General features: G+C 40.4%; 1 protein-coding gene across 2 annotated transcripts in view; it reads right to left on the minus strand.

Annotated features, from left to right (window-relative positions):
• Positions 1-799: 799 nt before the first annotated feature.
• The window catches only part of GREM2 (gremlin 2, DAN family BMP antagonist), a 121293-nt gene continuing 95981 nt past the window's right edge, over positions 800-26111 (minus strand). Inside the window, exon 2 of one of the 2 annotated variants that reach the window (XM_021706975.1) lies at positions 800-1443. In XM_021706975.1, coding sequence (XP_021562650.1) covers positions 936-1442 — 507 coding nt within the window. In that variant the 5' untranslated portion in view covers position 1443 and the 3' untranslated portion in view covers positions 800-935. The remainder of the gene's footprint in view (positions 1444-26111) is intronic. The other variant, XM_008074012.2, reaches the window with a different exon arrangement.

The following is a 26111-nucleotide window of genomic DNA, read 5'->3' on the forward strand; positions in this document are numbered from 1 at the left end:
TGAGTAAAACCTCTTCTGGGTAGATCACCACCTGCTCTCATCCTTACTCAGAATGGTGCCAAAAGTCAGCGTCAAAACATGTGAAAACAATACATGGACAGGTCTAGAAGACTTTTTAACAGCTCTTTACAATATAGGTCAATGATAAAACCAGCATTAATATAAAGAGACCTTTGTGTGTGATAATATTCTAATTGCAGCGATAATAGCATGCACACAGGAGTTCATCTTTATTCCACAAATGGGGGTAGGGGAGTGGGGAGAGTGAGGAAGAAGAGGTGCTGGTGGCTGGGGGTGGGGCAGGGTGTGGCCTGCTGTGACCCGTCCCCAGGGAAGCCCACTTCGGCCTCCGAGTGGCTCAAGTCGTCTTGGCATCAGGTTGGGCGACACCCCCGTCTGTGGACGTATTGGTGGCAGCTGTCCACATCCGCATCACAGCGTCAGCCGAGGGCAGCTATCGCATCACGAGTGAGCGGTCCAGGGACCAGCAGGGGAGGACTGAGGGGCTGCTCGGAAGGGTGACACATGGCCACCTCCACTGCACGCAGGGCGAGCTGGAGTGTAGGAGGAGACCCGGGAAATACTCGCTTTTCCACACGGTGGAAACATCAATGCAGGATATACGGTGCATCCCCTTGGAAGAGCCTCTCCAACTGCTGGGTGGCGGGTGGTCGTCTTCCAGCATCTTCCTTCCAGCCTGATCCACAGCCTGGTTTGGGAGGCCCAGGTGGGGCCCGGGGTCGGTCAGGGACACATCAGCAAAGCTCCATCGGCGATCCACGTGGGTGGCCCGAGAGACGTGCTGGCTGCTGAAACGGGCGGGGGGACGCCAGGTGGCGCGTGAGTGGGCTCGGGGACAGGGGACAGGGGCGGAGGCGGCGGTGACGCGACCCAGCGGCCGGGGCGCTGTGCTGAGCCGCGTTGCGCCCGGGCGCTCAGTGCTTGTCCAAGTCGCTCAGGTTCACGGACGTGCACCGGCAGTGCTTCACCTTCTGGATCTTTTTGTGTCGGAAGGGCGGGTCCAGGTCGGGGCATTCGAGCTCCACGAGGACGGAGGTGACGCGCTGGGGCTTGCAGAAGGCGCAGGACTGGAAGGATTCCTCCTCCCTCTTCACGTGCCGCGGGATGTAGAAGGAGTTGCACTGGCCGTAGCAGAAGCGGTTGAGGATGGTGCGGCTGCGGCAGCCCTCCTCGCTCACGGTCTGCCGCAGGGGCTGCGTCTTGCACCAGTCACTCTTGAGGTACTTGCGCTCGGTGACCACCAGGGCTTCCTGGCTGGAGGCCAGCACCTCCTTGATCTGGTGATGCCATCTCTCCGAGGTGTTGCTGCTGCTGTCCTTGTAAGGCGAGGGGATGGCGCCCGCGGGCCGGTTCTTCCGGGCTTCCGCCACCTTCACCCACACGGCCACCAGGAATAACGACAGGGAGAGCTTCCAGAACATCCTGCAACGAGAAGAGAGAGGGGTTGGTTGGGAAGGGTGATTGACCACTGGTGGATTTTTTTTTTTTTTTTAAAGCCAGGATCTCCTTCTGATGCCCAGGCTGGAGCGCAGCGGTGCCATCCTGTCTCACTGTCACCTCGAACTCTTGGGCTCAAGTGACCCTCCTGCCTCAGCTTCTTGAGTAGCTGGGACTACAGGTGCGTGTCCCCAAGCCAGGATAATTTTTTTTTTTTTCATTAATCAGTAATTTTTATTATGGTTTTGTGGGGTACAGTTAAGGGTTAGGTGTACCTTGACGTTTCATTCAGGCACCCTGTAGATAAGAAGTGTTTCCCATCCCCCGACAGATATTTGCTACTGTTAATCCCATCCCCCTCCCCCCCATAGTTTCCCAGTACCATCCGTCATTTTCTCATAGTATTGCATTTTTTTTTTTTAATTTGTAGAGATGGAATCTTCTTACTTTGCCCGGGCTGATTTCAAATTCCTAGCTTCAAGCAATCCTACTCCCTTGGCCTCCCAAAGCGCTTGGGTTACAGGCTGAACCACCGCCTCTGGCTGTGCAGTTTTTTCAGGGCTGGGACAGTCAGGCGGGATGTCTTTGCCTGTTGGATGCCCAGGGGCAGCTGGGGTGAGAAGTGATTAAATAAATAGTACACTTGCAGACAGCAATGAGGGCACCCCAGATAACGGCCTGAAGGCAAGGAGGTGTACAAAATGGTCGGTGTGCAATTTATGCTACAGTTAGAAAACATGCACGTTGACCAATGACAGAATTACAAAGCAAATATTGTCAAGAGATAGTTCAAGCCAGTTTGCAGGAGTACCCAACTCCTTCACTATTAACTATTTTGTTAATGCTCAACATTTACTGTGTTTTAGTATGTGACCAGCACTGTCCTAAGTGCTTTACATGTAGACCTCATTTGATCCTCAAAACGGCCTCAAGTTGGAGGTAGTATTAATATGTCTACTTTACAGTGAAAGAAACTGAGACCCACAGAGGTTGAGTCATTTGCCCAACCACTTAACAATGGCCCAGAATTTGGAGCCAGGCATCTACCTCTAGAACCATCAAAATTAGCCACTAGACAGAGATATGATTCAAAAAATTAATAAATAAAAAGTAAAAGGAAGGTGGGTGTGGTTCACGAGTTTCTTAAAAATGAGTGTTGAAGTTAGAAATGGACAAAGACTTGGAAAATTAATAGTTGCATCTCAATTATTACATGTGAATGATAAATAGTATTTAACGTTTAGCATCTGCACACAGATATTCAAATCATTCAAATGAGTCACAGTTAGATTCTCACAGTGGAAACCAATTCCTAGTTTTAAGAAATTTCCTGGGCTGCATTGAAACTGATGCTTGCACAAAGGTTGCTTACATGAATGGGTTATTTCTTCAGTCTGTGAATTAGGAGACAATGACACAAGGTTAACAGGCATGGGAATTGGAGCGGAATTATCCTATCTAAAATGTTTCTTGTGGGTGATAAACCAAAGTCTAACTAAAGTGACAGATAGACTTCAGAGCTTGATGCACATTCTCAATTTTTATGTTTTCATGAGCAACCTCAAGAAACCTAATACCCAGCAATAGAGAGGACACCCATCTCGTTTTATAACTCCCAACATGGTCCTTGTTATCAACATCATGTTCTTCATGTCATCCATTCTCTGTCTGTATTTTACCACTTGTGGAACTGCATGAATGCCTCTTCCTGTAATATGCACACCTTAAAATGGACATGTAGCAATCATATATAGATCATCATATATTTATGTAGTTGACATTGTACCTAACGTCCAACATTAGTTATAATGTTATATGGGGGGGGGCTCCCCCAAAAAACAAAATTATTGTTCTGTGAGGGGGAGGGTGGCTTGTAGTACGGGCTTCCTCTGCTATGTAAGTATTTTAGCAGACCCATCATCATCAGTGTACCAGCTAATATTTTGTTGTGAAAGTCTGTGTTCAGCTTCAGTGAATTTTTTTTCTTTGAGATTCTCTGAATGTGTTTGCCCATTTCATGATGGATAATTTATGAGCACATCCGCCCACACCACATTGAGTGTTCAGCAATTTTTGACCATAAATGACTTGACACCCCCCCCCCCAGATAAAAAAAGTCCTTGAAGGGATACATTGTTTTTTTGCCAATGTGGAAGAGGTGAAAAAAACAAACAAAAACATTAAAATTGGTGAGTTCAAAAACCGTTTTGAGTAATGAAAAAAGCATCTTGACAGGTGTATTGCATCAAACAAAGGGTACTTTGAAGGTGACTGAAGTTTAAACATGTAAGAATAAATACACAATTTTTAATTGAGAAAAATTCTGTATTGGGGTGGTCTCTGCTCATATTTATCAGTAATGAATTCATAGGAATGACTAATTTTTTGAATTGTTAGAAATGTCTTGAATTTATCCATATTAATGATCATGGCACATATTCATTGGTTCTCAAAGCACAGACATTCTTACAGTTTCCCTTCATGTATTAAATGTATTTAATCATCAGAATTCTATAAAGTAGATACTATTATTTTCTGCATTTTATGGGATGGGGATACTAAGGCATTGAGAGGCTGCCAAGATCACACAGCCAGTATGTGAAATGTGTGAATCCAGGCATCCCGGTTCCGAACTCTGAGCTCTGGGTGAATATAGCTGCCCCTTTATTGAAACATGTATGTGAAAAATATATGTGGTAAAGTTATTTCTCTGTATCCTTGTTATTAGTTTAGATCTAAGCCATGAGAGGCCTTTGCATGTCACCTCAGAGATGATTCTTTCCTTCAGCAAATATTCCTGCAGTATTTATTGTGGAGTAAGCCCTGTGATGGACTTTGTGAATTCCAGTATCACAGAGACAAAGGGAAAGTTCTGACTGGACTGGATGAGTCTTCACAAGATCTATTCCCGGTCACCTACTTACTTTCTCCCACTTGCTCACTCTACTCCAGCCACACTAACCCCTTTTTGTTCCCAGAATGTGCTTGGCATTCTTCTGCTCTAGAGCCTTACATGTGTGTCTCTCCTTGAGATGTCTACTTGGCTTTCTCCCTTACAGCCCTCAAATCTTTGCTCAATTATCACCTCCTTAGTGAAGGTTTCGTGTGTGCCTTGAACACGATCTTGGTTCTCCTTCTTCCCTGCTTTCTGTTTCTCCATGGTACTTATCATCTAATAAGATAGTATTTAATGACCTCATTGTTAAAAATTGTCTGGCTTCCCTCCCTGAAATGTAAGGTCCAAAAAAGAAGGCCTGTTTTCTCATTGCTGTATCCCTTGCTCTCAGGCCAGTGCCTGGAACATTAGTAGGCACTCAGTAAATATATGTTGAATGAAATATGAATACCATGCCTTTCATGGCCTTCAACAAGCTTATAATTAAGAAGCTATTGAAAGGTATGCAAATGACTAAGTGTGACAATGGTGAATCAGAACAATGGCCTAGCTTTCCACGCTATCATGGTTGGCTCCTGAGACCAACAACATCTGAATCACCTGCTGGCTTTGGGATGCAGATTCCTGGGCTCCACCCAAAAGCATTCTGAATCAGTAGGGTTGGGGTGGAGTTTGAGATACGAACTTCTGAGAGTTGTCTCAGGTATTTTTGATGAGCATTCGTGGCCCCAAAGGACAGTCAGGCTACCAGGGAAAAGCATCAGTTCTACCTGGAGAGGGAACACGAAGAGCCTAGGAAGTAACAACTAAATGGGTCCCTTAAAATCCAAATAGGATTCCTCAGGGTGATAACGCTTGACGAAAGCACAAGAGTTAGGTAATGTGGAGGACGTTGGGAGTAAAACAAATGAGAGCAGAGAAGGGGGTGGAAGAAAGATTTTTTTGTGGGGGGAGTAAAAACATTTTGTCCAACAGAATTATTGAAATTTTAAGGCCTGCTTTTAAAGGGCTTTTCTCACGCCTCCTTAGTTCCACACATGAAGTGCCATATGAAAACGGCCATGCTTCCAGCTGGCTCATGGCAAGTGTCAAGCATTGGACTCCCTCAGCTTACACAACTTATTATATTTGCAGAATGATTTGTGATCTCAATAGCCTCTTAAAAAGAAAGTATCTTGGTTCCATTTTAATAATTTCCGAAATTATTAACATTCTGGGTAAACACAACCAAGAGTTTGCAAGTTCCAGCCAGGAAAGATTGACAGAGTCGGCCTGGTCATCAACTCCTAGTTCCAGTAATGGCTTCACATGCAGGGTCAATAGGCTCACAAATGCATGCTTTCCTTCCATAGGTCCTAGCTGTTGTCAGAGAGAACTGAGCTAAAACATGTTCAGATTGATTTGGGGCAAAAATTCTTAGAGTCAACAGTATTCAATGTGGTGATGAACAACATGCGTTTTTTGAACGCTTTCAAACATTTTCAAAACATCTGGCAATCATCCTTAGAAGTTATGTCTCTCAGGACACAAAAAAGTAAACCTCCAATTTTCAGGAAAGGGAAAAGAGGCTGATGAAATCTAGGTGACTGGGCCCTTCTCTCTTCCCTACATCTTTTTTCTTTTCTCCTTCACAAGTAGCAACAATAAGATGTCCAAGAACCTGGTAGCTCAGTGTAAGGACAGGTAAGTAGGTAAAAGGTATTCTGCCATTGTGACTAGAAGGCTACATCTCTTTGCTTCAAGATGCCAAAGCAACTGAGCCTATTGCTACGCCACCTACTCGACTGACCTTTGGTTGTGTAGAGTTCACCAGGGGAGAGAATGAGCATGCCTGTCTTCAGTTCACTCACCATCCCTGTGCACATATGTCAGCGACCCTGCCAGGACCTGAATTTAGCACTTTATAGAGTCCTACTCTGTCCGGAGCCACTTTGCTACTCAGAAAAATGGTTGGCATACAATTAACCTCTCGGGAATGTTTCTACATCTGCCAGTAATGACAGCACGAGGATACTTCATTTTTCTCTCACATCTTGTATTTGGCTTGTATCAGAAGAAACTCATAAATAAATCCTGTTGGTTTTATTAACCATCTTTCTGGCCTGACAATCTTGTCAATTTGCAAGGGGTGCCAGGACTGTAAATGCTGATGGCCTAAGCAGACTGGGTTGGCCAAAGTTGGTTGAGCAGAGAGGTAGTGGAATTACTTTCTCCTTAAGTGAACGCCCTCGGGCCTGGCCTATGTAGATATCAGAACAAGAGCTGCTCAGACCAAAGCAATCTAGTATCTAGGCAGCTAAAGGATCACAGGCCCCTTCTATCAGTCCTTCTTAGAAGTGTTAAGGCCTGAAAAGGGGTTCTACCCTAGGAACTTGAGCAAATAAAGCTTCCTGATTTCTAGGGAAGAAATATAGCAGTGCTGAATCATCCTTCCTGACAGGTGAAGGCAAGTGATCAAAGGCCAAGGGTACAGTTAAGCTAAAGAGCTCACTCCCAGAGAGACCTTGTTGACTTTTAAAAGTCAGCACAAGGTGGTCCCGGACTGTGCAGGAATGGTGAAAGAACTGGGACACAAACATTTTTTTGTGACCTAAAAATTCTTGAGCATCCTTGGAAGATGGAAGGGAAGCCCCCAGGGCTGAATATTGATAGGCTGAATATTATCTAGGATAAACTTGTTTCCACCACTCAAGTAAAAACAGACTCAAAACCAAACAAAAACCTCCAATATAAAACTCCTAACAAGACTGAACTTCAGAGATTATTTTAGTACTGCCACAGCCTTGACTACTAAAGGCACTTAACTGGTGACTTGGATTCTTAAGCTAGGTGGGCAGTGGTCTAGCTCCCCAATGAATTCTCTAGAGACACATGCGGATGTTCTTTGGCCCCGAGATCATACTCGTAGCCTAAGATTACTTGCCTGCTGAAAGCAATTATCCTTAGCAATTATAAACGAAGGCAAACTATGGCTCATGGGCCAAACTTAACCTGAAGTCTGTTTTTGTAAGTAAAATTGTCTTGGCACAGACATTCTCATTCATTTATATTTCATCTATGATTGCTTTGATACTATAAGAGCAGAGGGAGTGGTGAAGACAGTGACCTTAATGCCCGCTCTGTAAAATATTTACTCTCTGACTTTTTACAGAAAAACTTTGCTAAGTCCTGCTCCAACCTTTTCCTATCCAGTCGTTGCCTCTCTGATATTGTTGAGGCACTTTTGTTAGTGCCATCTTGTTGAAGCTTTTGCTGCTTATGTTCTGTTTATGAGAGTATGCTTGTGTATATAATTAATCTTTACCTACATACTATCCCACTCTTCTTTTGCAACTTTTTTTTCCCCCAAAAAAATGTGTTTTTGAGATTTTAGGTATGTGGATATTTGTAGAAGAAGCCTATTCAGCTCCACTGCTGAATTTGAAAGCACAATTTATTTATTCAGCTTATGGAGGGACAGTTGAATTGCTTCTGCTTTTTCTCTATTGCCAGTAGTGCTGCACTGATCATTTTTGTATCTGTGTATTTATGTCCATCTGTTAGAGTTTTTCTAGAGGAGACACTGTGCAGTGGAAATGCTGTGTCATAGGATATGTACAACTTGAACTCAACTAAGTTTTGCCAAGTTGCTCTCCAAGTGCTTGTACCAATACCCTCTCCCCTGGGTCATATACGAGTCCCTGCTACTGCATATCTTGTTAACACTAGGCTTTACCAGATTTACTACTTTTGGCCTATCTGAAAAATTAGAAATGACATCTTATGATTACGTTTACTTATATCTCTCGGCTTCTCCATCAAACTCAAATGCAGTGGTTGTACAACTGAAAATAAATGACTACAACTCATTCTAAGTGAGAGACATTAAAATATTAGGAAAGGAAAAATAAGAAGTTCCAACTCTACATCTTCCGAACTGTCATGAAAAGAATAGGGAGTGACTTGCAATTTCAATGCAGAGAGATCAGGGCATCCCGCATGACTCAAAAGTTCAACATCCAAATGGATTCACTTCCTTTTCCAAATGACATTGCCTGAGTGGAAGGATGACTATCATTTTGTTCCAGAAGAAGCTTAATTTCATCTGGAAAAATGATATGTGTTTTTTTAATTTTAATTTTTAAAGATTTTCAACCAAAGAAGAAATAATACTATCGTTATTTATTGCTGGATCATAAATGTATCATTAGGGAATTTGTAATCAAAGTTCAAAATCTTTGAGGAAATTGTTGGGATAAATTCAGGATAGGAATTGTAATACTGAGACAAGATGGCAGCAAAGCATTAGATTAAACAAGGATATGGATGGGGAGGCTCTTGGAAAGCAGAAGCAACACGTGGGTTGCTTCTATATCAAGTCCACTTGGGAATGGGAGGGAGAACTTGGTTTCTGAGCCCTGAGCTGTCCATGTGTGACCCTGTGTGACTCAGTCCCAGATTTCTCCGGGTTCTCCTCTGTAAAACGGTGTCGATGACCCTTGCCACCCCCGTACCATGTTGCTGTCATGAGAAATGTGACACTGAAATCAAGTCAAAATCCAGAAACTCTCTTAATAAAAAGGACTACGAGTTTTACGTGAAAGAAAGGAATAAATTATTAACCATCCATTAAGGATTATATAGCCAATGATATTGTTCTCTGCTGTCATTGGGCAGTAGCTGCGTGGTTTGTTGTTGTCATTTTTTTTTAAATTTGAGTCTCACTCTTTCGCCCAGGCAGGAGTGCAGTGGCACACTCACAGCCACCCCAGCGTCGACCTGCTGAGCTCGGGCGATCCTTCCGCCTCCGTCTTCCAAGTAGCTGGAACTACAGGGGTACGCTACCATGCCTGACTAATTTTTTATTTATTGTAGAGACAAGGTCTCGGCAAGTTGCCTGGGCTGGTCTCGAACCCGCAGGCTCAGGCCATCCAAAAGTGCCTTGGCCTCCCAAAGTGCTGGGATAGAGGGCTGAGTCACCAGGCCTGGCCTGTTGCCATTGTTTTTAAATAAAGATTTTAGGTTGTTGCTTGAGAGACCATTCATGATGCAGTGATTCCACACTCTCTGGTCCCCTTACTCAATCTTCCTAGGACAGTATTGTGTGTCCAAAGAGAGTTAAAATAGTAGGCTTCCACTTTCCTGGAAGCAGAGTATAGATTTTCTGGATATGCATACATAAAAATTAGAGAGACCTGTATAGAACACTTTCAGCAAAATTAAAAACATCCTGCTCACATGTATGTACTCCACCGACTTTTCCTCCACTCTTCAGACTACTTTGTTATGCTTGTCATATGATAGTTTGTAGGAAGGGTGACAGAGCACATAGTAAAGGCTGGCAAAACTATGTACTGCAGTCCCTTTTTATTTCCTCTGAAATTCATGAGAAAATATAATTTTTCTCCTTTTGCTTCAATCTTTCGATTTCCTTTCTTGATTTTTCTTTCTCTGTTCTCCTCTTAAAGGTGGGTGTTCCCCAAGGAATTTGCCATAACCCTGTCTTCTCATTCCTCGTATTTCTACTAAGCTCATTTGTGCCGATGACTTCAAATACCAGCTCTCCAGCTCTCTGCTCATGACTCCCAGGCCCTATCCTCAACTGCCTATCAAACATTCCCCAAATGTCCTGTGGGTACCCCAAATTCTATATGTTCTTAATCTTATCACATTTTCCCCATTCATCTGCTCTTCCTCTGCCAGATCCTACCTCAATGAAAACCACATTTCTCCTTTTACCTTAGCCAGAAGCTGAGGGTTTGGGCAGACTCTGTTAATTTACTTCCTGGGAGTCAATATTCCCATTCTTTCTTACTAATTGAACCACAATTTCGCTCAGGTATTGAATTTCAAGTTCTTCACAGACCTTTGAAGTTGAAAGTTGCTTGGCCCAAGTCAATCTGTTATCCCACTGTCCTTGCAAGTGGATGATTTAGCCATGGGCAATAGTGCAACTGTTTAAAGTAAGGTGCAGCCTCCTGGGGAAGATTGTTTCCTGATAAAAAGAGACATGCCAGGAGAAGTTAATGTTCTGGTTTTGGTTATGGTTATGCAAAGATTTGATGACTGGGGTTATGTCAGACTCTATGAGGGTTAAGCATGGGCGAAAGTCATATCTTTGCAGTATAGAACACAAAATAGAAAGCAACTGATTTATCTGATTTTTGTTTGTTTGCTTTTCAGAGAAAGGGTCTCACTCTGTTGCCCAGGCTGGAATGTAGTGGTGCAATCATAACTCACTGCAGCCTTGAACTCCTGGGCTCAAGTGATCCTCCTGCCTCAGCCTCCAAAGTAGCTGGTACTACAGGCGTGCCCCACCATAACTGGCTTATTTATTTATTGACCTATTTATTTGTGTAGAGATGTGATGTCACTATGTTGCCCAGGCTGGTCTCAAGCTCCTGGCCTCAAGTAATCCTCTGCCTTAGTCTCCCAAAGTGCTAGAATTGCAGGATGAGTCACCACACCCAGCCACAACTAGAGTTTTTATTTTATTATTAAGTCATTGAACTAAGCAACCCTGGAGCTGCTTACCTTTGAACTTCATATTTGTGTGTTAGACTCTTCAGTATCTAAATCACTTTTATTCCATTACTGGAGAGTATCGTAACTTATCTTCTCACATATTAAATCCATCAACAAGACCTCCTTGTCTTTCATGCCTCACTTTTAAATCTCACTGTTACTACTTTGGTTTAGGTCCTCCTCACCTGAATATTACAACAGTCTCCTCACAGGCCTCCCTGTCTCCAGACTCATTAGATCCATCACCCACACTCCTATCAGAGTGGACAGTCTAACACGCAAATCTGTCTATGTTATTCCTTCACATTAAACCCTTTAAAGATTTTCCAACACATTCACAGTCTTTGGCACGGTGCGTTGACCTCCTGCAATCTTTGTCCCCTCTCTTGTCTCATCACATAGTAACCTGCCACCTTACACTTTATGCTTGAAATGCACAAAACTGTGGTTCTCCTGCAGGCAAGACAGCTTTCCACCTCCAAACCGCTATTGCTTTTTGCCTGAAATAGTATTTTTCTGGGTCTTTGGTCATTTAGGTTTCATTCAAATGCTGCTTCCTTTGTGTTTCCTCATGCATGATTCCTGTGCTCTTCATTTTTGCCCTTGTCATGACCCAATGCCTTTAATATAGCCAATGGATACTGTTTAGCCATTGCCTGCACATTTTTCTCCCCTACTGGGTGTAAGTAAATGAAAGATAAGGGTATTGAATCTTTGTTTCTGTGGTATTTATGTTAGGTCTAGAAAATAGTTTTGAGTGTTTATTAATGTATGAGTGAATGAATAAAAGACTAGATAAATGAATAGGTTTTATCTACACTGGTATAGATGTAATTTTTTTTTTTTTACTTTTAAAAACTATAAGCAAGAGCTTAAAACTGGGTTAGCTTTTCAATAGGAGTGATACTTTCTATACAAGCCTTTAGTCATAATGATTTAGTACCTGTCTAGTCATCAAAATCTGAAGAAAACATAATGGTTAAAATGGGATAATTGAAAAAAATGGATTAAGCCTTTGCCTATAATTCTGTAGTAATAAGTTGTGCAGGTTCTTATCTTCCTTCTATTTCCAAGTGTTGTCCACTCCTCTTTGTTCCTTCATCCATTGACCTAATATTCTTTATTATCTCCCATCTTAACTACTACAGCAGTTCTCCCTGGTAAATGGTCTTCACATGGGCATTTGTCTAATCCTGGGTTTTCCAGAAGGTTTTCCAAGAGGCATGTTACAGGTTTTCCAAAAGGTATGTGCTCAAGGGTTGTTTTAGAGGAATTAACATTTAAATCCTCAAGCTCCATTTGTTCCTTCTCTTCTAAGAGATCTGCTGGAGAAAGTGCCTCTGATGGGACAAATTCTTCTTTGCCTCTTCCAGCATTTCACGAAAGAAGGGAAACAATCCCATTCAACCCATTCCCACCGTGGTGTATTGCCTGAGATGCAATAAAGGCTCTACACCAAGCACAGGAACAATTGTAAACATTGCTACCCTCACTAAAAAAGTATATGACTAGTAAATAGTTTATGTAAATAAATCCTTTTGCAAGTCAGATTGTTTCAGATAAGTTGCTTTAAATCAAAGTTGAGGGAGAATAATTCCATCAACAGCAGATATATCACCAATATTTTTTTCATGTTGTCATTTTTATAAATTTGAAGGATTTTGAGAAATCAAGGCATTGCTATTAAGGAAACACATTTCTATTACAATCTATTCATCTATTCCTCATTATATAATTATGTTATATAATTATACATGTACATTCTTTCACACACACACACACACACACACACACACACACACATACACACACACGAGAAGTTTTATTGAATACTGCTCTTTCTAGGAATAAGCATAAACAACAATTAAAAAAACTCCATGCATGGGTCATCTTTTTAAGAAAGGATAATTAAAACTTACTACTCTGTATTCCATAATTATTCACCAAATTTTTAATATATTTATGCTATTTTACTCAAATAATGCTATTCACTTTAGTGAGTAATCAATCCACAGGGAACATTTAAATACTTAAAACTGACAACAGAATAAAAAATAAAAATTCATGCATACTTTTTGTCACAGAAAAGAATGATAGAATGAAAAAATGAAAGATTTTGATTATGAAACCTATTAGGAAAACATTCTGTGGGTGGAAGTAGAGTGAAATGTGCATTTAAGAAGAAAAAGAAATAATGTAAAATTTCCTTTAAAGGAGCATTTTTACATGTACTTTTAAAAAAAATCCTCAATAGTGAGCATGAAGTAGCTATGGTATTTAGATTCGTCTGGAGACATTTAAAAAAGTATTATAAACATTTTATTAAAATATCCAGTTTGCAATACTCTTTAAATAATATCCACTGCAAATTTTAGATGCCAATTAAAAGTTTGTGAGAGGTCATAGATTTAGAACTAAAAATGTTTGGAGACCAGTATAGTGAAGTATATTAAAATGCATTATTATATTATATTATTTGCTAGCATGAGAATTGCATTAATGATGTTGGGCAAGAAGAATAAGTCATTCTTGAATTATTTGATACATAAAAATTTTATGTCCACATGTAAATGTTATGAAAAAAGACCTCAGCCTTCATTACTCTCCTGTTCACTCACTCATGTCTCTTGAATTCTGCAACCTCTGTTTCCTGACAGTTTTTCAAAATACTCTGTTAGCTAATGGGTCCAAAGAGGACTGGAAAGTCCCATATTAAGTAATTTAATTAAAACAAGAAGCCTGGTTTGGTTGATGCTAAGACTTACGCACCCTGCCTTTTTCAAGCTAGCTCCCATTGACAACTGATGCTGAATTCAAACAAATTAGAGGGCAAATTCAAGGCTGTCGACCAAAGAAAACAAACATAATCAGGGACAACCAGAAGACTTAAAACATGCCAGTGGGTATGGAGTTACAGAAAAGGTGAAGGAAAAAAGTGTTGAAAACCTATTAAAAATGAATACCAATATAAAAAGCATTCTCTATTTATAAGCCTATAATAAGCAGCACTTTTATTAAAGCTGTATGCATAAAGGGATCCATTCATTCATTCTACATGTTTCATGCACTTTCCTAGGGGTTGAGATACGAAGAGGACTAAGACATTGACCTTATCCCAGGAATGAGACAAATAAACGAAAAGGGACAATAACCCTGAATATAGGTGACTAGGTCATTGGCTCCTGGAGTAATCCATGAAATAAATCACATGGGCCTGAACTAAGGGGTGATGGGAGCAGAAATGAAGTTTTGGACATCTGTGCTTTAATGTGTTCAAAGTGATTGGATGCAAGGATAAGAAGGAGAGGGAATTTAGGCATCTCCTTCCGGCAACTGGATGATGTGGCTGGGGCTGTTATTCACCAGGATACAAAATATCAGAGGAGGAGCTGGTTGTTGAGGGCAGGAACTTTCCAAGGCACAGAAAAGAAAGATGTCTGATGGAATGTGGGCCACAGAAAGTAGATCTGAAGTGATGCTCAGCTCCATGGGCATAATGTCACTCAGGGGTAGGGTAAGAAGAAAACTGAGCTGAGAGAAGCTCTGGGAAACACCAGTTTTTCAAGGGAGTGAAGAAAGGAAACATACAAAGGCAGACAAAGAAAAGCCGGAATAGCAAAGGCTGTAAAGAATCAGGTGAGCTAAAGACGGAAAAGTCTTCACTGGATGGATAGAGGTCACCTTGGTAGAAGATTTTCAGAGGAGACCAGTAGGGAAGGGTGGGAACAAGTCTGCAATGAGAAAGAAGTGAAGATAATGTGTACTGAATCCATGTATTATGCTTTAAAATGTTTCCAATAAACCGTAATTCGTCTAGCCTCCAAATATTTGACGATCTGCTCTGAGTGAGTTAAATGGAATAACTAGAAAGCATAGAAAGTGTTTTCTGAATCACAATATCAGGAACCCAAGAGACATCACTCTGAAAAGCTAAACACGGTGAGGCATGTGCCACGCTGGTGCCTGAGCTAGAAGTTCCCTCGACTTTTTCTGAGATGTCCCTTGCTTCTCAAATAATTAATCTTCTCCCCAAAATACCTAACTTACCAGCTTTCTACAATGGAAAACTCCCTCAGGATAGGAACCAAGTCTGTTTTGATCACCTGTAATTTAGAACAGGTTCAGACACATAGAAAATGACCAATAAATATTTATCGCATAAATGAACAAATATCTAATGTTTCAGAGAAATTACAGATGTTGTATATGCTGATATTCAGACAGCCAGAATATAACTGATATTTGAGCAGGGGAAAGTCTGGGAGGTTAGAGGAACTTTTCCTTTGCCTCTTATTTGGGAAATAAAGCAAATTTAAGTGTACCATTCATGCAGCAAATATTTACCGAGTGCACATGTGCTCATGATGTTTGGTGTCCATTCTGCGTTTTATAACTGTGTTTAGATCTTTCCCTGGATCAGCCTAATTATAAATAATGTAAATAAAAGGGACTTCTATCGAACTTTTGAAGTATTTGTAGAGAATGTTTCTTGTTAACATCAAACAGAACCAGTTATACCTTAAGCCAAGCTTATCAAATATTTTCTAATAGATTGTTTCCAAACACAAGTATTGGTATATTTTTCCTTAGAGTAAGTTCTATTAATAATATCTACTATTTGTATGCGGCACAAAGTCAATAAAAGACTCTCTTTTTCTTTTTTAAGTGGGTCTTAAACTTTATTATGAACAAGACACATCTGGAAACTTTGTGGAAATGCAAATCCCAGGTCTATATACTGTGGGAATTCTGAGACTCAGGATCTGAGCTGGAACACAAGAAATGGTATTTTTAATAAGCATCCTATACACTGAAAAATGAAGCCTAAATTATTTGTCTAAAATAGAATTATCTGGGCTACGGTCCATTGCCCAGGGCAAACTTCATTCATTATATCCTCATTAATAAGGACCACAGACTAAAGCGTGATGCATAGCAATCAGTGTCCAAGTTAATTGAAATTTAGATCTAATGTCTCTTCTTTCTTTGAGCAATTTTCCTGTGTTTAAAGTAAAGGACTTCTGTAATGATTTATGACAGGAAGATGTGAGGGAGATGATTTGCAAGTAATTGTGATGTGTGTTTTCATTTAGAGTGTCTTTCTTCTTGAGCCTGTGTGTAGCAGCTTCTGCCACTCTATTGCAGGGCGATGTTGAGAGAGGCCCTAGCACTGGGCCCAGGGAACAGGATGGAACCAGGTATCTGGCTCCCTGCAACTCAGATGTAGTGAAGATTGCAGAGGACCGCCTGGCAACCAGCTCTTTTGATTCTCATGACTCCCTGTCCCTTTCCCTCCACTTTTCCAGAAGTTCAGGCAAGACACATTGAATGAGAGCTTAAAAAGCTGCAGAGAACCATAGGCAGATATCTATGATGGTGGGAGGGTCCTGGAAGGAATTCTTATATTTAATATAAAGAAAATCGTATGTGTTTGCTGTAAGTACTAAAGATGGTAGTGATGGGGTGTCAAGAGGCCATGATCCCTGAGAGCCATAGTCAAATATTGGAAGCCACAGTTAGGCCTTCCTGGGAAGCCCCAGAAGGATCAATGAGTAGAGAGGAGTGTTTTTTACTCAAGACACTCATTTCTTAAAAAAACAACTAATGTTCTTTAAAAAGCAAATGAGTACTAAATCAACAGAGTACTAAATCAACAGAGATAGACTGCAGATTGGTGGTTGCCAGGGACTGGGGGGATGGAAGAAGGAAGGGGGAATGACTCTTTAGTGAGTATAGGGGGTCAATGAAAATGTCTTGGAGCTAGACTTAGATAGAGCTAGTGGTTGCAAAACTTCGCAAATGTACTAAAGGCTACTGAATTGTGCACTTAAAATGGTTAATTTTATGTTACATGAATTTCACCTCATTTAAAAGAAACAAATTAGCAAAGAAACCAATCGAAATGGAGCTTTAAAAAAATACCATGTGTTTTAAAACTATCTGATGAATAAATTCAGTTTGTGGTTTAAATTCAAATCAATTTAAAAAATCAAATAGTGTTTTCATAAACAAAAAGAATACACGGATTGATTCTTAGCCTACTAAGTTCTTTGTCTCTGAGAAAATATGTAAATGAAGCTTTTGTGATTATTCTTCAAGGAGAGAAAAGAGACATCTGCTTTGGGTGGAAAAGTAGCACTGTGTATGATCCAAGTTAACTTGCTTTTCTTTCTAAGAACTTAATCCTCTGTCTTTAAAATAACTTTATTTTGGTTACAAAATTTCTGTTTGCTATTTGTAGACAATTTGGAGAATTCAGAAAACATTAGCAAGAAATACAAAAACTTTCAAAGACTATATTAATCTCACACAGATGTGTGTTCCAAGTACCTAATTCCTCTTCTATTTAGGTTGTTTCCAATTTTCAGTTTTAAAATTAATACTGTTATGAACACTTGTTTACCTGTTAATTTGGGATTATTGTAATAAGACAAGTATCTAGAAGTAGCCTTGATTTGTCACTAAAAGATCTTTGAACTCTAATACTGAATGGGTTTGCCTATAATCCGCCCTCTGTATCCACATCAGCAGATTCAACCAACTGCTGGTCGAAAATATTGGGGAAAAAAAATCGAAACAATAAAAAATAATATAAGTAAACAATGCAATACAACAACTATTCACATAGCATTTATGTTGTGTTAGCTAATATAAGAAATCTAGAGATGATTCAAAGTATACGGGAGGATGTGCATGGGAGATATGCAAATACTTTGCCATGTTATATAAGGGACTTGAGCATCCTTAGGGATTCACAGGGAGTCTTAGAACGAATCCTCCTCCAATACCTAGAGATGACTGTAATTGTTTAGGAAATCAAGTGTCTGTGGTCCAGGGAAAGATGCATGAGGTAGCTGGTGCAACCCTGAATAAGAGCGAGTGTGGACACTGAGACTTCAGAAATCCTGACCAGACCAAGAAGCCAGCAGACAAGACAGGAATCGAGCAGAAGCAGAAAAAAGAACACGGGTGGACTTTCTATCTTCTCAGTGTGCCATTTTGATTGTAATTTTTGTTTGCTCAGGCAAATGGTTTTTAAGCATAACAGATTTTTGTTGAAAACCCAGTTACTATTTCAATGCAGGGGAAAAGTACAGAGGAAACTTATTTGAGAGATTCTTCTCAAAATAAGTATAGGAGAAAATTTTGCTGATGAAGAATCAAAAACATATGTGAATAGGGCATCAGAATGAAAACTTCCAATAGTGTGGTAAATAAATGCCTAATAATAAGGGAAAAGTCTTGGCATTAAATGGGACAATATTTTTCAATACTAATAGAAAATATGAAATGTTAAAAGAAAAAGTGGTTTGTCTGATAGCTTAGTAACAAGCTAATAGAATAATTTTGAGAGTTATAACTGGCAGCTATTTTCCTACTACTAGGGCCCTTCTCTTTTAACAACTAATCACTTGTTAATCTTAATCAGAGCTTCTTGAAGTTAGGTTTCCTGATCAGTAATATCAAGTTTACCTGGAAATTTGTCAGAAATGCAAATTTTTGTGTCCTCTCCAACCCTACATCCAGACCTACTGAATCAGAAACTTTGGCAAGGTGATGTGGTGCTTTGGAGCCCAGCAATCTGTATTCTAACAAGCCCTTCCAATAACTCTATTTTTTTACATCAACTTTCTACTACATCACATATATAACTTTAATAATAAGTATTTTAATTTTTTTTTGAGAAAGCAGGATTTATTGAGAGGACCAAAAAGCTCCCACAGTGGGAGGGGACCCGAGTGGGTTGCCCAATAATAAGAATTTTAATAACTGAATGCAATTTACTCTACTCCTTGCTAATTGCAATATGGTCTTACTTCCTTGATACATTGATTTAAAAATAATAATAGTAATAATAAAAGCAATACAACATGTGAGATCTCACTTGTTTTAAGTGCCAAAAAATGTATACACATTTTAAGAAAGGAAAAACCATTAAAATTGCAATACTCAACATACACTGATAGCAAAAAGATGAATACAAGTCACATTTGAGATGTTCAAAGTGGCGACCATCAGTGTCCATACACTTCTGATTATGGTGAACAGCTCTTAAAATGTGTACATATTTTTTTGGCATTTCCAGTATATTTTTTAAAAAGTCTTAGGAATCATTCCTTATGAAGTTTTCATATAAAATACATTAATTGTTTGGTTTGTTGACATAACTTGTCATAAATTTCTTTTAAGTTTCTATTTAAAAAGTCGATGGAGACTCAAGAGGGAGAGAGTTGGAGGGGTGAAGAATCCTATATTGGGTACAATGTGCACAGGTGGGAGTGGTGAGTACACTTAAAGCCTAGACTTCTTCACCACTATACAATGCGACTGTGTAATCAAAAATTATTTGTATACCCTAAAGCTATGAAATAAAGAAAACAACATTCTTAAAAAAGCTGAAATTAGTAGAAACTCAATATTCTCTCTAATCCCAATTACTGCTCTTGAGGTCTTCATTAAAGTACTCCACTTCAGCACTTTCAAGTAGACTGTGATAAAGTATTTGCATTCTTCTGCGTGTTTAGTGAGAAAGCAATGCAGGATTTAAAGTAACAAAGTGATATGACCTAATGTTATGTCTGGAAAACTTAGAACCCTTACTGATTCATAGAGAAAGGAAGGTATATTGTTGAGAATGGACGTGGAAGGCCATTTAGGAGGTTATTGGAATTATCTATGAGAAGCAGTGGTGATTTGGGCTAGGGTGGTAGTGGTGGCAAAGAAGAGAAGAAAGTGGCCTCAAGACATGTTTCATGAATAAAAACAACACAATGTATATTCCATTAGATGTGAGAGTGAAGCAAAGTTTTTGAAGTAAGACAGACTAGAGGAAGAGGAGGCTTGGGGTGGAAATCAAGAATTCAATCTTGGCCATGTTAAGTTTGGGATGTTTATTAGGTATTCCAGTGAAAAACTGAATTAAGTTGTTGTATTCAAGTCTAAAGTTAAGATGAAAGTGAAATGAAATATACATATTGGTGTAACAACAATGTTTAAAGCTGGAGATATGGATGAACAAGTTTAGGCAGAAACAGGATGGAGCAGGAGCTAAGAACACAGGTGTGGGATCCCCCAGCCTTGAGAAGTCTTGTAGAGAAGGAACCAGTAAAGAAGAATGAGAAGAAAGAGCCAGAGGTGAATAATGTACATGGGGAGGAACTGGCATCACATAAACCAAGAGAAAGGTTTTCAAGGAAGGCAACAACATTCTTGAAAACATTCTGGCCTCAATCTCCTGGACTCCAGCAATCCTTCTACCTCAGTCTCCCCAGTAGCTGAGACTACAGGTATATACCGCTATGCCAGGCTCAATCCCAACTCTTAATAGCACTTCTTCAGGAAGTACAAAATATTTTTAGGACAAATCTGCTAACTCTTCGGAATGCTATTATGGTCAAGTAGGCAATGAGACAAAAATGGTCCATAGATTTGGCAACACAGAGGTTACTGTCGACTTTAACAAGAAGAATTTCAATGGAGATATTTAAAAAGGAAGCCACATTCAGTAGGGATGACAAGAGAATGAGAGGTGAGGAAGTAAGAACAGGAACTATAGGCAATATTTTTTGCAAGTTTTGCTGTGCATGAGCACATAGGACTAAAACAGTAGCTGGATCAGAGAGGAGGGCAGACGGCGAGTTAAGGAAAGGTTGTAGATAATTTCAGTGCCAGTGTACTTGTGTCATTAAGCTTGCTCTTTAATAAAAACAACTACAAATGATTCCAACAAACCCCATAAGTCCTCAACACACATCATACTCTTACAAGACTAATCAGTTGGATAACAACTTCCTCTACTCACAGTTTTGATTATTCGCTATGTAAATGCTTTTTATGAAATGAACCTAATTGTCCAATTTCTTTTTGTTTCACTTTCCCTCTTTATAGTTCAAAATATTAATCTCTGTTACTTTCCCCTCTTTTAATGGGGTCAAAATACATCAGAATTGGATAACATCTCAGAAGTGTTTTAAGCTCTTGAGGTACTCGATATCAGTGAGGCTTTTATTATTTTTCCTCATCTACTCATTTCCTTTTTCTCTCTGGGAGGGCACTTTTGAGATGACATGAGGTTGGAATTTATGAGTTAAACAACACAAATACTTAACACAAGTACTAGCACTTAAAGAAAAAGGGATAGGGGTCATTGCAAAATATTGTAAATTTTGGGACTAACAATTTGGTTTTGTGGGTTTTCTTCCTGAGGCTGTGTTCCAGAGAGGGCAATAAAGGGTAAAACTCATTAGTGCATCATTATCTTTTGTCTGAAGGAAACAATGTGTGGTTTCTGGGCAGCCCACTTGGTGTTTGCATTGGTCCTGGAAGTATTTCAAACCAACTATATTGTTTGAACAATTCCCCCTCCAGAACATAAAAAGCACCACCACTAAACCACAGAGTTGATGCTAAATTACTAGGTGATGACTCTCTGGCTCCTAAAGGTTTCTAGATCTCAGTCATTGAAATCACGGATCTTTCTTCTAATGAGAAAGATCTAAGCCTTTATGGTAGACCTCCCATGCAGTCCCCCGCCTCATGCCCCCAATATGCTCTGTGGACTTCTGAGAAGTTTGGTTTGGAATCAAGGTCATTGAGTTCTCTCCAACCCTGACTTTTTTTTTTCCAAGAGATGGGGTCTTGCAATGTTGCCCAGGCTGGCCTCAATCTCCTGGGCTCCAGCAATCCTTCTACCTCAGTCTCCCCAGTAGCTGAGACTACAGGCATGCACCACTATGCCAGGCTCAACCCCAACTCTTAACAGCAATTCTTCAGGAAGTGCAAAATATTCTTAGGACGAATCTGCAAAATATTCTTAGGTCAAATCAAATTCACAATTATGAAAAGCTGCATAATCGATGAATAAGTTTGATAATGAAAATCCAGTCTGTTTCTCTTTATCAAAATCAGGCATTAAATGGATATTGGCTACTTTATTTGCATTCTGTTATTCCCTAAGCTTTCTTACCTCCCCTGAGGACTTCATTGGACATTTATTTTTTAGAGTGAGATCAGAAGAGTACTTATGAGGAAACTTAAAAAAGACACTTGGGGTCATCTGGGGAGAAAATTACTTACATAGGGACTCTCAGTAAGTATAAAATAGGCTATGACTCTCCAAAAGAATGTTATTTTATTTGCTTCTTCTCGTGTTGTAATCTATCGTGTAGATTTAAACAACAAAAACAATAACCTACTCCCAATTTATATTGTTTCCTAATTACAAGAAAGTTCCAGGGTTTTAATGTCAGGGACCCACAAAACTGTAATTGCCAGAAGAGTCATCAAATAGCAACTGAGCCCCCATACTGAGCCTGAATTGTGGGCTTTAATTTTAATTTGTATTGTTACCATTATCAGGTGCTTACTACATTCCAATAACGCAACAAGTGTAAAGGAGATGGCGGTCAGGCAGGATGATTTGCATCTGGGTCCTGGAGCTAAACCACCTGAGGTCCTAGCCCCATTTCCAGTACTTATTATTAGTGAATACTTTAGCAAGTTTTTCAATCTATTGTGTCAGGGTTTGATCATCTGCAAACTAGGAGAAAGAATATTAGCTGCACATAATACTATGGTGAAGATTAAATAGTGTAATACATATAAAACCTCCAGAATAAGTAGGTGTCACAATAAACATTTGTCTAAAAATAATGAAGCCCCATTTTCCAGATAAGACAACTGAGCTTCTACCTCTATTAAGAGCAGGGATTCAAATTAGGACTTTCTGACAAAAAGTTCCCTGTCTTTTTCAAATATATCACAATTATTTCCTTTTACTTTTTAAAGTTTAACAATGTCCCTTTTCAATTGCATCATTTTAAGTATCTAAGGAAAACCGTAAAGTAACATTTAAAGACGGGTACGGTGGCTGGTGCCAATAACCTCAGCTACTCGGGAGACTAAAGCAGGAGGATTGCTTGAACTCATGAGTTGGAGACCACAGTGAGCTGTGATCTTGCTACTGTACTCCAGCCTGGGCAACCGAGCAAGATCCCATCTCTAATCATAATCATAATCATAATCGCAACAACTGGTTGTTGGGCCATCTTGAAGTTCTTAGTAAATTTGTACAAGGAACCTCATATTTTTATTTTTCACTAGGTCCTACAAATTATGGAGCTGGTCCTTCATGTAATCTTATTCATTTGGAAGCTTTATCTCACAAATACAGAAAGAACCAGACTTCTTGGTCCTCTGGATAGAAATATAGTGTGATGCTGTGATAAACCATAGTATGGATTCTTACTCCCTATTGGGTCAACAGACTACAAAGCATAACATTTTAAGAAGTGAACAATAAAATTCTCTTAAATCAATTAATCAAGCCAAATGTACTTAAGAGTTTACTATATGTTTAAAGCAATTGTTCCTTTTTTTCTTTTCATGTCATGGCACATGTGCACAAGCATGTAGATACAAACACACAGATAGAATAGCTCCAGGGGATAAATGTACAAGTCTGTAACTGAGAGGCAAGGAATCTAGTAGCTTGGCTGTTCCAGGCCCATCCTGGCCATCCTGAATTTCTGAGGGGATTATGTTAGCACGTTTATAATCTACTGGAGCCCATGTATGTGCCCTGGCACATTGGTTAGTAAACTCTTCTTCAAAAAATTCAAGATATATTCCTTGACTTAAAAAGAAATTATAAATTTGTCGAAAATAATTAAAATTCTGAAACAGGACATTAAAGCTAGGAACACACATTGTGCCAGTAGAAAATAGGGGTCCTACTACATAGATTCACCTTGTAATCCCTCAGCTTTCAAAAGCCTAAATCCTATGTAGTATCAATCAAAGGCACTTCAGTGATGCTGAAGGCAACACCTTATGAAGCAGCAGGTTTTGTCACCGATGTTAATTCCATTCATTTTCACAGTAAGTTAATCATTCCTGCAAATCATGCCTGTTAAGCTCCTTTCACTTCAGCCAGAAAGTTAGTTTTCACATACCTAAAGATGACTGTTAGACTGAGGTGACTGGTAATTTAGAAATTAAAACCATTTCACGGCTCAATGACAAGGCCGTTTATTTCCTCTTTCGAGGGGCCCGCCCAGCTCAGAGAAACGGGCCGGTGAGGGAGTACAGAGGTTGGGTTTAAGTAGAGAGAGATTTTAGGGGTACGTGGCAGACAGGTGGATGTTGGGGTGGATGTTGGTAGTTATTTGAGGGTATTGGCAGTCAGAGAGAGGCAGGTGCATTGTTATTTTTGCATTTCGGCTGGGGCGTGACAAAATGATGTGGCAACCTATGTCTGGGTTCAGGTTCTTGGAACTAGAAGTATGAGTTTGACCCTGAAGGGTAGACAATGTCTTTTGGAGGTCAGGGTCTAACATAAATCCCCCCTTTTCTCTAGACCCATTTGTGAAACTGGGTGAAGATCCGTCTTCTTGAACTTCTTCCTGCTGATTTAGGATGTAGAGCTGGTCCTACCTATGGAGCAGGCCTAGAGGTAAGGACAGAGATTGGGGGCTGGAGGGTCATGCCCTGGTTATGGCATGGATTCGATCTGTAAGAAATGAAGCAGATGCTGTAAAAGGCAAGGGGCAAACACGAGATCAATGATTAGAATGAGAAAGGGACCAAGAAGTGGCTGAAGCCATTGAAACCAGGTTCAGAATCCCTATTACGAGATTGAACCAATATGCAGCTCCTTGTTCGTGGACCTCGTTTACTTCCTTTTGGAGAGCCTCAAGATTGCGATGCACCTGGTCAGATTTATTTATGTAAAAACAGCGTTCTTCTTTTAAAATGCACATGTGCTCCCCTGAGCGGAAGTTAAAAGATCCAATCCCTGGCGGTTTGTAGAACTACTCCAGCAACGGAATCTACTTGGTCTTGGAGGAGTTGAAGTTGGGAATTAAAGATGAGGCTTGGGAGGAAACAGAAAGGGACAAGCAGTCTCCTGTTAGGGAGGAGAAGACCCTCCTCCAGTGCCTAAAACAATCAGAGAGGCTAAGGTGATGAAAACAGTGATAGGTTCCCGTTTAGGACGGGTGAGAAGTATGGCTTGTAAATTGTCGAGTGCTGTAGAAGAGTAGTTGAGTCTCATGTAAGGCAAGAAGGAGACCAGAGTACAGCAGCCCATTCAGTTAGGGGGTAAACAAACATAAGCCTGGTTGCCACAGAGAAAAAAGAGTTGACTTTTGGAACTAAGGCAAGCCTGTAGGGAGACATTAAAAAGAGGGGTTTGGGAAACATACAGGGGGTAGTAGGATGTGGCCAGGGTTGTACCAGTGAGGGAGTTTAAGCATACAGATGACTTCTCTGGAGCATTACAGGATGAAAAAGGTTAGAAGGTTTCTTTTAGGGAACCATTCCCATTCCCCTTGTGAGGAAAGAAAGGGCTCCGAGAATTTGTAACATTTGGTTGAAGTGGCATGTTCAGTGGCAGGGTGCCAGTTGTTAGGCCACACTGGAGGGCAGTTCGAAGGTTTTGCTGGTGGGCAGACCACGGTGCCAAAGTAGCTGGGGGCGGGGGCTGAAAGTAGCAGGAATACTCAAGGTATTCGGCTTTGGGAAAAATTCATCTTGTTCCATAAACTGTTATAGGCCTTTTTGCTAGGAAGTGTACCTTAAAAGGTGAAAAGTATGGTTACAGAGGTTAGAAGGGAGTGACCCTATGGGATGCAGGGGTCGTATGGGCCGGGCAGTTGTGGGGTTGGTGGATGGCCAAGGAACCTCATAGTCAGAAGAATTTGCCTCAATACAAAGCGGTGCCTGAGTGAGAAGTTCAACCTGTTGAAATACGGGCCCCTGTATAGAAACCCCTTTGGAGGGTGTTGGGAGACCGAGAAACAGTTGGGTGAAGACCCAGTCTGCTGCAAGTTGCGGGGGTGGGTGAAGTAAGCCACCCAGACTTGGGACCTAATTTTGGGAAGATTGTCAGGGGCTCATTGGCCCAAGCAGAAGGAGGAGCCAGAAAGGCTGAGAAAAGTTCATTGGTTACAGAGTTGCACTGTCAACAGGAATAACAGAGAGATGCGTTTATTCCTCTAAGGATAGAGACTGTTTCTTGGACAGGACCGAAATAAGGATGCAAACTAGAGGATGAAAAGTTGAGAGCAGAATACAGGGAGAGGACTATAAGAAAGGGATTTCCAACAAAGGGTATGGTGGAGGAGGAGCTGGAACAATTGTTGATCTAAGAACTGGCAGTTAGCCGGGCTCGGTGGCTCAGCCTGTAATCCCGTGCCTTTGGGAGGCTGAGGTGAGTGGATGGCCTGAGCCCACGGGTTCGAGACCCACCTGG

The sequence above is a fragment of the Carlito syrichta genome, unplaced genomic scaffold (assembly GCF_000164805.1).
Source record: "Carlito syrichta isolate Samal-C Ts95f unplaced genomic scaffold, Tarsius_syrichta-2.0.1 Scaffold316271, whole genome shotgun sequence".
Classification (NCBI taxonomy): domain Eukaryota; kingdom Metazoa; phylum Chordata; class Mammalia; order Primates; family Tarsiidae; genus Carlito; species Carlito syrichta.